This window comes from Lissotriton vulgaris, chromosome 3_1 (assembly GCF_964263255.1).
Source record: "Lissotriton vulgaris chromosome 3_1, aLisVul1.2, whole genome shotgun sequence".
In the NCBI taxonomy this organism is placed as follows: Eukaryota; Metazoa; Chordata; class Amphibia; order Caudata; family Salamandridae; genus Lissotriton; species Lissotriton vulgaris.
The window spans coordinates 1,444,705,397-1,444,718,886 of NC_141689.1; the positions used below are offsets into that span (position 1 = coordinate 1,444,705,397).

Here is a 13,490-nt window from a genome sequence, read left to right on the forward strand (position 1 = left end):
TTAAAACAACCCTGTGTGCTCCCCACCATTGTAGGGATCACTACCACTACCAGAGTGGATTCTATTTTGTTTATGTAAATTGCCTGGGGAGACCGAATCCACTTTCCCTCTCCCTCCCTCCTCTTGTTATACTCTTGTCTCCCGCGTTACTCCTGCAAGCTTTGCAATCCTTGTGAGTGTCTGGCTTAAAGATTTCCTGGCAGACCGTACTTTCTAAGTTTTCTCTCCCACATCCAATTCTAAAACGTATTTTTCACCCTATGGTGTCCCTCAAGGCTTGATCCTTAGCCCTTTATTATTCAACATTTATGTTAGGCCTCTGGCGCTGATTGCGGAAGAATTGGGGTTGTCTCTTTTTTCTTACGCTGATGACACCCAGATTGTCTTTTCTTTATCAGCTGACAGGGCGTCCAAACCATCCTCTCTTCAATCTGGATTGAGGAATATTTCAGGATGGATGCAAGCCAACCTGCTCAAACTAAATGAGGTGTAATAATTGCCGATCAACTCTCAATGACACAGCAAGCTGTGAAAGTGTTGTGCATTTGTTTTACTATCCTCAAATGGCTCAGGAAAATCATCTGAATGATGCCTTTGTCCACACAACGTACTGTGGTCCATACTCTCATCACATCTAGGCTGGACTATGGCAACATTCTGTATCTTGGAGCCAATAAGGATGTGGTACGGAAGTTGCAGCTGGTACAAAGTGCGGCAGCCAGGCTGCTCTTCAAGGTCCCTAAAAATAACTTCTATTTCAGACGCCCTCCGTGATCTTCATTGGCTCAGGGTTGTGAGCCACATAAAGTTCAAGGCCCTGAGCTACATGTTCAAAATCAAAAATGGTAAAGCTCCTCAATATCTGAATGCTCTAGTTCATCTTTACCTTACTTCACGTTCCTTACGTTCTGCCACACAGGCTAATTTCAAGGTGCCTAGGATCAGGTCGGTCCTTTTCTTACCTTGGTCCATCGATGTGGAACTCCCTTCGGATAGCACTTCGGACTGAAACTAGTTATGAGAACTATCGTAAGTGCCTAAAACCTGGCTGTTCAATATGTATAATCAATTTTTTCGCTCTGCCTCTGCATCTGACAGGCGGCGCTGGGAAACCCTTGGGTAGCTGTGCGCCTAATAAAATCAAATTAACATCAAATAACAAAACACACCTGTCTGGGTGTCATGCTTCATCATAGGGCTTGCTCCTTGTCGGCCGTCGTTGCAATGCCTGAAGGGCACCCTTTAAGGGGCTCTTTATCTGAGATCTTTTGTTCCCAAGCCGTAATGTGAAATTGAGTGTAGGGCTGTGGAGTGTAGATAAGTGTATAAAGTGTGTGAGTAGTGTAAGGAAAAGTTAAAAGGAGGCTAAGTAGTACTCTAAAAAAGTTTTAATCAGTGTGCCTACATGTCCAGTTAAAATCAGGGTTAGCACACCACCGACATGATGTTTAGTTACTGCTAATACAAAAATGTCAACATGTTTCTTGCTACGTTTGACACAAACGTGATCAATTAGTAATTCATCAGGACTGGAAGTAAAATGTCTATCTACACAGTGGTGGTGTCCTACTTAGTATAAGGGGTAAACCAAGCACTAGAACAACCTAAATGTGAAGTACCTTGTGGTAATACCGACCCAACAAGATATAATAATAACGAACATAAATAACATTCTCAATACAAAACAGCATGTGGTATAATTCTTACAATTGCTGTTAGTAGAAAAGTGCATAGCCATGCCATGCTGAATTTGCAGTTTTCTCAAATTACCTATTCATAAAATGTGTATAAAAACATTGGTTTTTGGAAGTGAGCGAGAGACTTTTCCTATTCTGCTAGGGATTCTGCACATTTGATGACTTCCCTGTTCTGTCGAATTTTGAGAGCCTTGCTTTTTTTCTCATAGAGATGCATCCAGTGTTCCTTATGAATCTGACAAGTATAATAGAGTTGACTTCCCTATTCCTCGTAGCTCTCTGTTCGATTATTTTGATGTTTTCCCTTTGCTAGCAGGGTCTCTGTCCATTCCATTTATGATTTGTGTTGATTGTTTGGAATTAGAAAAATTCTAATTTCTAACCATGAACACTATACCCGAGCCTTTATGGTATATATTTTGCAGTTCTATGTAATGCTTATTTTGAGTTTTTGCAATCAAATCCTTTAACTTTTTATTGATCTAGATCTCAGTTATTGTGTGGTCCAATTCACTATTTTTATTATTCTGCTTAGATTATTTGTGCGATCCAATATTGAGGACGGTGACTCTTGTCGCAAGATGGAGGATGCAAGAGCCAAGCTGCCTGAGGTATATGATCAAAACATGGGGGTGCTGTAAAATATTAGATTTCGGCTCCCACAACATCATGGCCTTCCAGTGTGAATGGAAAAGCCCAGCGCCCACAAGGCTCGACCGCTTTCCAAGAGGTGAACCTGTTCATACTTTGTAAGATTATGTGAAAGTCAGCTATTAGCTTACATGGATTTGCTCATAACTAAAGGGTAATATAATAAACTATTGGGGTCAATAATATCACCCTGCACACATAGCAACTCCAGAATATCGACTTTCAACATAACATTGGGGTAAGTAAACACACGGAATCATAGATGTATTATTCGTAAATCTGCTTCTACTTATCTTGACTATTTGTTGGCAATCTATATTGTGACCTCGATGCAACTACAGATGGACACAAAAAACTCAATATATAGAAAATAGCAGATATTAGATTGCATGAACTTCCAGGTACTTACTTGTACATGCCATGGAAGGCGGATCAGACTCCCTTCTGAAATAGCTCTCTTCGCAGAGGCAGGTGACTGACCCTTCCTGGTGGGTGTAACTGTGCGGTGGGCATTTGCTGCAGGTCGGGCTTTGAGCAGAGGCCTTGAAGAATCCAGGTTTGCAGACTGCAAAAAGACAATTAAAAACCTGGTTTAGCACTTCAGTTGTTCCAATCCAGCTACCACCAAAGCAATGCAACAATCAGCCTACTGCACATTTCATAAGCCTTAGTTTCGAAATATTTTTGGAGTCACTAATATCAGGTAATTTTTTAAGGAATACTAAAAACCAATTTGTTACAGAATCCTATAAAAGAAAATATAACGTGTCGAAATAATTTTGGGATCAAATATATTCTCTAAAACAAGAAATATTACAACCTGCACTGAACTAGACATGAGGACAATAGAAATCGCGAAAAATGAAACAAAAATAGAATCATATCCAGGAAATGGAAGCATCTGTGCGAAACTAGGGTAATAACTGTTTCGACAATTTCTGAAAAGCAGGGAAGTACATAAAGTAATAAACCCAGAAGATGATGCCATGGTTTGGCAACTGAGTGACCACACATATCGCTTGAAATGCTTTTATGAAAGAGTATATACAGTCTTCAATTGCAAGTCGGTGGTGGCACTTAAAATGCTGAATCTACTGCATTAAACAATGTCATTTATAATCATGCAGGTAGACTGCATGTTAAATGTTCGGACCCTGGTTGTAAATTAGACTGAAGTCCATGCAGAGAGTTACTCCATCCAAAATTATAATTTACAGCTGGTATCTCTAGATGTACTTCGACCTTTGTGACAACACTCGGAATTGGGAAGACTTGTGCAGACACATAATGTCCACCTCCTCTGAGTAGGTGGTATACAGGAGCGGTGGCACCCCTTGGGATGAGGTGGAGGCAGGGAGTCCCGAATGGTAGAAGAGGAAAGTGAAGAGATTGGGGGGAGCAGGGTCTGTCTCGTAATCAGGCCCTTAGTGCATTTGGAGGGGGCATCGGAATGATGGCAAGGTAAATATTGTGTTCCAAGTTTTTGTGTGTGTGTGTGTGTGTGTGTCAAATATTGTGAATTAGGCATTTCATCATCATCATCATTCAAAGCTTTACCATTGTCAAGCCGACTAGGATTATTCAACATAGGTAAACAAATGATGTCACCAATTTATCTAAATTATGCAGCAGAAAAAATATGGCAAATTATGTAGCACACTTTCTGGTGGCATTATTTATTTGCATTCATTTAATCTAGAAACAGAATTTATTTGAAATCTAAAAATCGTACAATTATATGGCAAACATGATAAATCCACATGCTTGAAAGCCGCAATCACAGAACTGCAATATTTTACTTGCCTGGACCATAATCTGTCATTTATCAACAATTTAGTCAAGAAAGGTAAACAAAGTCTAAACATTTTAATTCCAACCAGTGTAATTGATAACTGCACTTTGAAGAAAACAAATACATTTTGCAAGCTAACTATCCCCAAATAAACATGCAATATAAAGAACCCATAATGGTAACATGAGTAATATGGTTCAATGTTGTCATTTCATGGTTCTGGTGACATTTACAAACAATTTGACCTTCAGCCTTGTGATTTATTATGTTACAAGAACCTCTAGAAGTAACAATATACAGACCATATTACACAATTATTCTTGATGAATTATATAAATATAGACAATATATTTTATATTCTTATACTATGGCTAACTTGCCTGACAAGTGAAATTGAGAGCTCCGTAAAAAAAATACATATTGGAATACAAAAAATATAATAGTAAGGTGGAACATCTGCAACATTGTGAACAGCCTCCCTTGCCCAGTAGCATCCCTGCTTCACCTTCAGTCCATCTGCTGCTCGTCTTGAAAATGGCCTGTTAACTGTTTAGAGCTTTCGCCCTTGGGTAGCAACTGACCTTTATCTTTGTGCAAATATATAAAATGAGCACAAATAAACGCTCCCTAGGGAACTATAGTGAAGTATAACAGTAAATATCAAACTGAAAGAATAGAACGGAGTCAACTGTGGTGTCTTCATCAAATTGAAATACCAACAGGACCAAATAATGAATAATTCAAAAATCGAAAACGGTCATAATACAAATAGTGCTGGATGATATTTTAAATCAAAGTGACAACACGACCAGCATAATCCTCGTTACGCAGTGGTAAGTAGTTAAACGTTTACACTGCATTGATAACACTTTAAATAAAGGGCACAGAGGGTGTCAAAGGCTATAGATATGTACGTCAAAGCAAATTCAGAAAAATAACACTTCCTACTCACATCCCCATTATCACACAGAAAATAGGGTTTTAGAGGTATTGGGTGTTTCCCACAAACAGATATGTAATATCAATAGTTTCGTTTGTTATTGATAATAGCAATGAGGGTCAGCAATATATTGCACATTCCTTGTCCTACATCAATTTTTCTGCTCTTCCGCACTGGCATTGTCGCGCTCATAGGAATAAAGAAGAGCCATATCCTTTCTGATGCTTACAGATATCCACTAATTCAGTCCAAAGTGGGCACAATGTGCAATGCATTGGCTAAGACGCGTAGCAGGGATTAGTGGGGATATTTTACACACACCCTCAAAGTCCTGCCCAGGGCTCGAGTCGGGGTACCACGCGGGTGGACGGCGTCCCCCTACTTATTTAACTGGGAGCTCGATAGCTGGAGTAAATGGAGCCACACATTCACTCTTTGGCCTCTCTGGGGCAAGATGGGAGCCCATTCAGAACGCTGATCACTTGCTGGCTTCTCTGATGCAATCGCATCTAAGGGGTGGGCGAGGGGAGGCAATAAGTCTGATGGTGCAAGCCACCTTTCGTGACGTCACTTTCTGCCGTGAAGTCCCCACACATCTTACTTTAGGACTAGTTCCCTGGTCCTGTCAATTGGTCCCTGGAGGTTCATGTCTACTCCAAGGTGTAGCAGTCCTTCAGTTAGAGTTCAATGTTAGTATCATATGCGTCTGTCGCCTCTTTGTCAGATAAAATGGTTAGCATGGTGCTCCGAGTTAATGCACCTACATCCTGAATGCGCCATTATACTGTTTTTCTATTAGGAAAGGCAACACTCACCTGAAATGACATATAAAAAATGGTTTGGTTATGGTGTGCCATTCACTTCCCTTGAGGTAGGACCTCAGGAAAGCAATTCTTCAGCACATATAATAAGCACTGATTTGAACGTTGTAGGGGGTGCTTGGAATGCCAGTGAAAGGTTAATTACATTAGCTATTGTTCTCAAAGTGCTGCCCTTTTGAGTGCAAGAGACTGCAAAAATTATTTTAAAATTATCCAACATTTTGCAAAAGTAAATTTCAAGGTATCTTGCATGAACATTCAATGCAAGGGCATGCCATGTGTTCAAAAGTCACGAGATATAAGCCATTTTCTGTCCAGCTCAGTTTCCCCATAAATAAATTGTGCGGAATTCCATACCCTTGAAATTCACAAATTCCATAGGCGTACAAATAGTTTTGCATCCTCTCAAAATGTTTGTGATTAAGTATATTCTTGATGATACTCAGCATTACCAGAACTGGCAATACAATATTCCCAGGCGCAATTTGTTGCATATGTGTCGATCTACGGCTTTTTGGATGTAGGAGTTGTTCTAAATGATATGCGCAAACGGTATGTACAGAAGAGTGTTTGTATATGTGCTTTAATCATTTCAACATGTGTGCAAACCCGAAAGGAGCCAGACTGCCGTTCATGTCCTAGGGCTGTTGCTTTATTGAAATTCTATTTTTCAGCCTCACAATATTAAGCCCAAAGGTCTTAAGGCACATGAGGAGAACTCATTCGAGGTCAAACTGAAATGTATATATTTGAAGAACATCACAACTGCCTCCTTCAGCCCCCCCTCCACCCCCCAGCCCCTCTTAAGAAGCCTCAATAATGCAGCACGCGCCGCATGCAGTGGCTTTCCAATATGCCACCGAAATTAAAATAGTAACACCCAGGGTTAGGGGAGACGGCAGAGACGAGACTTTTCCCACAGGATTCTTCGGCGAATGCGGAACTCTTGACAGCCAGCATTGTGCGCGCGCCTCGGACCAGCATGCTCTGCGCTCTGTACATTTCCTCTGGCGGTAATGTATATGGAAGACGGCCCTGACAGGATTCAGCGGCGAGCGTCGCCTCACAGTTTGATCTCTTTTGTTGTGTTCAACTCAAAGGCTGAGGATCCTTAACCGAATGACCGAGCGTCCTTCATGCACGGCTGTAACCTCTGCCCACACTGCATTTCAAGCGTTGTGCCGAGAGTGTCATTTCACGCAAAATGTCAGTCATAATACTAGGCCTTCCACGGGCTTCTGTGGCCTGTCAGAAGACAACGGCGGCTTGAGAGAAATAATTAAGACGCTCTCAATCTCACCGGGCGACAGCCGAGCTCATTCAAGTTTGATTTAAAAGTGAATTACAGAACATTATTAATAAAGATTACTTTTGCATTGCCATGATACATACTCGACAATCCCATATGGCTATGTGAGATTTAATGGGATTTCAATCTCATCCATGTTAGGTGAAAAGACCGTCGAATTTTTTAACTCAGCAAACATTGCCAAACCTTTGAAGAACGCAGAGAAAAAGTTTATGAAGTTCGCCCGTGCAGCTATAACAGCTTCTGTTTCAAATACATTTATTTTCAGTTTTTTATCAAGTGGTCACATTGTACCTTTTAGTCACTTGCTAGTGCTTTGAGCAGTCAAGATAGACAGACGGACATACAGACTGACCGATGGGTATGATTCACAAATGTTCCCTAGTGAAAGTAGTAAACATACTCTGCTAGGGTTAAAGATAAGTTTGGGACACATTTCCATTTTTTATGAAATTCATAAAGAATAATCCTGGGTATCTGCAAATGCCACAGATTCTCGGGACTGTGTATCCATTATTACATTAAGGGCCTGATTCACAAGGGTAAAGTTCCACTTTTGTATAAGTTTACGATTGTTGCTGGTCACTAAAGTATTTAATGAACAGTACTTTTACGAGTGCGGAGTCTCCACCAGGGCTTTAAGTGGGAAAAAAAACTGGGGGTGCGCTAAAAGGGACGTGGCAAATTTCTTAAAGGGTGTGGCCTATCCGACTAGGGGCGTGGTCTAAATCAAGATAACTAGCATTGTGTGTTTCAGAAAATCATGACGTCGCATCCAGCAAACGATAATAAAATAGACAAAAAGGTATATATATTAAGTATAAGCCATAAAATACCAAACACTTTAAAAAACATGGACAAATTATTTATATTACTTAGAAATCTATTGCAGGATTTCCTAAAACCCTTGAAGGGTGGTGTCGGTTCTAACCAGCTGTTGTTGTGCCGATGGTTGGCACGATGACGTAGGTGGCGCTGAGAGAAGGGAAATCCCAAGAGAAAGTGTCTCTCTTCAAAGGATTTCCCTTCCTGCTACAATGACGTCACAGCTTAAGCAATGATCATGCTCACCCGAAACACCAACAAAAATTGGGACGTCTGGTCACCCTAACTTTGACCTATGAGGCCCGAAAATAGAGCCCCCTAGAGACCCCTTTCGAGTCCCCCCAAAAAACTGGGGATGATCAGACCCCCACAGACTCCCCACTAAAAGCCCTGGTCTTCACACATATAAAGATAGAACTGTCCTATCTGTTTATCCTAGCTGGTAAATAAGCAATTATCGCTTTACCTAGAAAGCAACAACCTCTTAGCGGCCTCCCAGACAGGATTCCGTCCAGGTCAGGGCACGGACAACGCCCTCCTGACAGCAGTGGAGAAGGCCAGAAGCATTCTGGACATGGGAGGATCAGTGGCAGTGATCCTCCTAGATCTCAGTGCGGCCTTCGACACTGTAGACCATCCCACCCTAATCCACCGTCTGGGAGAGATCGGACTAAAGGGTATGGCCTTGAAATGGCTAGAATCCTTTCTAACAGGACGCTCCTTCCAGGTGCGGGAAAACGACAGCTGTTCATCCACCATCCCCCTCCGGTGTGGAGTACCGCAGGGCTCATCTTTGAGCCCTACACTTTTCAACGTGTACATGGCCCCACTGGAGAAGAGGGTCAGCGCGTACGGCGTGTCAGTTATCAACTACGCCGACGACACTCAGCTGGTCGTAACCCTTTCTCACCCTCACCACGCCCCATCCGATCTCCACAGCTGCCTCTCCGAAGTCCACCGATGGATGAATCTTTCTTCATTGAAATTGAATGGGTCCAAGACTGAGATTCTCCTGATGGGCCACAAGAGGCCCTCTCTACCATCTCACCTTTGGCCTAGGTGCCTAGGGGACCCTCCCGCACCCAAGGAAGAGGTCAAGAGCCTTGGTGTGTGGATTGACAAGGACATGAGTTTTAAAACCCAGGCTAAAAGAACCGCAGGGACATGTTTTGGGCTACTTAGAGCCTGCAGGAAGATCTTTCCCCTGCTTCCCGATACCGCAAGGAGGCTCCTCATTCAGGGTCTAATCCTGGCAAGATTAGACTACTGTAACGCCATATACCTGGGAGCCCCTGAAGCCACCCTGAACTCACTGCAGAAAGTCCAAAACGCCGCCGCCCGTCTACTCACGGGCACACCGTGAAGATCCTCCGCCAGGCCGGCCCTCAAATCTCTCCACTGGCTCCCAGTCAGAGAAAGGGTCGTTTTCAAGGCCCTCTGCCTGGCCCATAAAACCCTCAACAACAACGGCCCCCCACTTCTGAAAGAACTCTTATTCCCATACAAAGCAGAGAGAGATCTCCGGTCCAATGTAGAAAATCTTATTGTAGTCCCTAGAGTCAGAAAAGCCATGACCGGTGGCCGTCGCTTTTCGGTCCACACGGCCAAACGCTGGAACCACTTACCACGAAAACTCAGGACAGAACCGAACTACCTCCAGTTCAGAAAAATCCTAAAGACCCTCCTTTTCCCGCAAATGTAATTTCATTAATTGGCTGAAACCCTTGGAGAAGCAGGCCAGCGCTGGGATGCTCTCCCGAGTTACTACGCGCTTTACAAAAACCATTAAATAAATAAATAAATAAATAAATTATGCACTGAGACTCAGCAGTGGTAAATATACTACTAGTAAAATATCTTTGTGAATAGCAAACAGTTGTAAAGTTACAGAAAAGTGCAAGTTTACCTTTCTGAATCAAGCTCTTTAAATGCACAAATGTACATTTCTGCATAAGGAAATGAGGGATGACTTTCTAGTGGAGATAACCCTCATCCTACACCCCAATTTTACCCCATGAACTAATTGAGAGTGACAGAAGGAAATGTATTTGCATGGCACACTACCTGGAAAGGGTTAGTTAACATATACAAATAAGTTACTTTGTAGGTTTTCCTCAACATATAAAGTGGGCACGTCCACAAATCTGTCATTATGAGCAGACTTCACCACGTTGCAATTCCATGTTAGAGGTGTAAGTTAGACCAAAGTACAATGTTAAAAAGCCACCATTCTCGATTTTGGGAATAGGGTTTAGTCCTTTTTATGCCTTCATTTGCTCATGTAACTTTTCACAAAGGTGCAGTGCACATATATTTTTGCAAATAGGGCTACCTCTGGCGACCTCCCTCAAGAAAGGATGAGATACCAGAGGTACAGAGATTTTAAGGAAACCACAGGCACTCTGGAAAGTGTGGAAAGTAATGAGAGATATTAACATGGAAATAGGTATGGCGAGAAGGCAATGCATTCATCAGGAAGTACTGTTAGACATAATAAGCTCAAAGAAATGTAAAAAAAGGAAATAGGAATGCAAGCACAAAATTTAATCGATTTAAAAGAGGTGTAAATATATCTGATTGTGGAGGATTAGGTGTGGAGAGGACTGCAATCGCTATACAGATAGAGTAAGCACTTATAAAGAGGGCAGAAGCAGGTAGAGGATGGGGGTATGGTAAGAGATAGTATGAGAACAGCCCTAAAAGGGACAGGACAATTCAAGGAGCACAGAGGCAGTTATAGAGTGAGAAGACAAATATAAATCACGGGTGAGAGAAAGTCTCCTTTTGTATGTAGTACAACATGAAAGTATGCCTTCTGACCATTTTCAGGGAGTATACATTTTCAGGGAGTATACATTTTCAAGTAGTATATATATCAGGATAGGGAAGAAATAGTGATACGGAAGGTTGAGAACTCACCCAGTAATCAAAAGAAAGTCAACCTTAGATCATGTGATGGGATACCACGGGTTTTATGAGAAAAACCTTTTTCTTGAAAGGTACTCTCACTTACTGTCAGGTTCCTGTCGCGCCTCGCTGTGGACAAAGGGTACGGACGGGGAATAAACTACAATTCCCAGAATGCTCAGCGGTATAGGAGGCGGGGTATAAATTGGACGCCACTTCCGCCATCCGGTGTCGGATATTTTGGATTGTGACCGCCAGCGTTCGTGCCGACTCTTCGTTTTGGGGCAAGTTTATCGAGTGTGTTCTGGCTTTGTATTCCTTCTTTGTCCTCCGTTGGCGAGCCTTGTCATCGGCTATTGCGGAGGACAGACGTTCTCGTGCTTTGATAACCTTTCGCGTGTCTCCGTTGGCGAGCCTTCTTGCATCGGCTCTTGCGGAGGACACGCTTGCTAAACACCAGTTTGGGGTTCATTCCGATTCCGTTTCCTCCGTTGGTGAGCCTTCTTGCAACGGCTATTGCGGAGGAAACATCTTTTGTTTGAGTCCGTGACCCCCCCCACCCCCTTTGGGATCCTCCGTTGGCGAGCCTTTTTGCAACGGCTATTGCGGAGGATTCCAGACATAGGTCCCAGGCTGGGACGAATTGTTTTGTTTCCTTGACCTTACCGAACAACTATCCAGGTAAACCTTGTTTTCCTTACCTTTGGGTGACGTAACCCTTGTATAGTTTCAGGGAGAAACTGTGTACTTTCTTTATCGGCTTAGAGCACTGCCTGCGCCTCTTCATTTCTCTTTGGGAAAGAGATTAGGGTATGCAGTATACTTTCGTTATCAGTATAGTTCTGTTATTACCCGGGTCTTATGGGTTGTTACAATAGTGAGGTTTGTGTTTTCAGGGGAAGACAGACACAAGCTGAACTTATGTTCTCAGTAGAAGAGAAGTATCTCCTGAGTTTTCGCAGTCTGCTTTCAAGTTACAGGTATAAAACTGTGATGTCCTGTCGATATTTATGACTATAGTGTTAGGAGAGCATTCATTAGAATTGATACCAATCGTTGTGTTTTCTGTCTTCACAGCTCTCCCTCCCCGCAGTCCCCTCCCTTTCCTTCCTGTTTTGCCCTCACCTGATCCTTCTCTAGCCCACGGCTATAATAGCATTCGGGGCTTGGATAGATCTGGATGTGGCCTATTTATACCACAAGCTGATTCTGAGGACAGAGAGGATAACAGAATATCCGACCCACGAGTTATAGTCCTCTTGATCAGCGGAACGGTTATGGCTACTCTGGACGAGGTGATGGCTGCATTAGTAGTGGTGCAATCTGAATTGATTGTATCCAGGCAAGAAAACACTGAATTAAGGAACCGGTTAGATAATATCCAGAAAAACCCCTTTAGTGCCGGGGCTTCAGGGTCTGGCACGGCCGGTCCGGTAGTGGTGGAAATACCCCCTAGCATTCCGCTAGCAAATCCAGAACGATTTAACGGGGATGCTGGGTCAGTACAAGTATTCTTGACGCAAGCGATGATGCATTTTTCTTGCAAACCCCGATCGTTTCCCACCAATCAGTTAAAGGTTGCCTTCATCATTTCATATTTAGTGGTGGACGCGGCTCAATGGGCAGTTCCGATAGTTAAAAGAAATGACCCATTGTTACATGATTGGGATGCGTTTCAGGCCGAGTTCACGAAAGTGTTCGACAGAAGGGCAGACACGTACACGGCTGATAAAGAGCTGTTAGAATTGCATCAAGGGAATCAAGACATTGTGACCTATTTGAACAACTTCAGAAGGCTAGTTACGGAAACCAAGTGGCCAGAAGCTAAGCAAGCATCACTATTCCATCAGGGTTTAACTGAGGAAATGAAAGACATCATAGCTCAAATAGACCCCCAGCCAGTGTCATGTGAAGATTTGATCAATTTGGTATTACATTTGGATCATAGGATGAAGAATCGCAAAGGCGATAGCAGATCTAAGAACAAAACTATTCCCTCTTCGGTACCGGTGAAGACCACTGACAGTTCCGTATCTCACGACCCTGAACCCATGGAAATTGGGGCTGTCCGAGCGGCCTTAACCGCTACTGAAAAGGAACAGAGGCGCAAATATGGTCTTTGTTTATATTGCGGCAAAAAAGGCCATTTTGTTAGGGAATGCCCTGTCAAACCCAAGTTTTCCAAACTCTGCTTAAACCGGGGGGTTTCAGCAGCCACGGAGAAACTGGCGGAAAACTACTGAGGGGCTCTGGGGGTGATGAAGGGGCTCCCTGGAGTCGTGTTAGTATCCCTTCTATGTTGAGCACTGTAGTGGGAGCACAACATTTATTCATCAATATAGTGTTGATGATTGGCATGATGGAGGTGCATACACAAGCCATGGTGGATTCAGGGGCTACTGGCTTCTTCATGGACATGACGGAAGTTGATAGATTAGGCATTCCTCTGGTCCCTAGAGAAGACTGTACCGATGTGTTTGCAGTAGATGACAGGAAATTGAATACAGGGCCCATCAGTTATCAAACGGCCATGACAGAGATGAGGTTT

The 13,490-nt window shown here is 42.9% G+C and overlaps 1 protein-coding gene across 5 annotated transcripts in view; it reads right to left on the minus strand.

Moving 5' to 3' along the window:
- Positions 1-13,490, minus strand: part of EPHA5 (EPH receptor A5) — a 726,990-nt gene that overhangs the window by 336,456 nt on the left and 377,044 nt on the right. For all 5 annotated transcript variants that reach the window (XM_086961930.1, XM_086961929.1, XM_086961927.1 and 2 more), the window contains exon 4: positions 2,758-2,913. In XM_086961930.1, the coding sequence (XP_086818056.1) occupies positions 2,758-2,913 (156 nt within the window). The remainder of the gene's footprint in view (positions 1-2,757; positions 2,914-13,490) is intronic.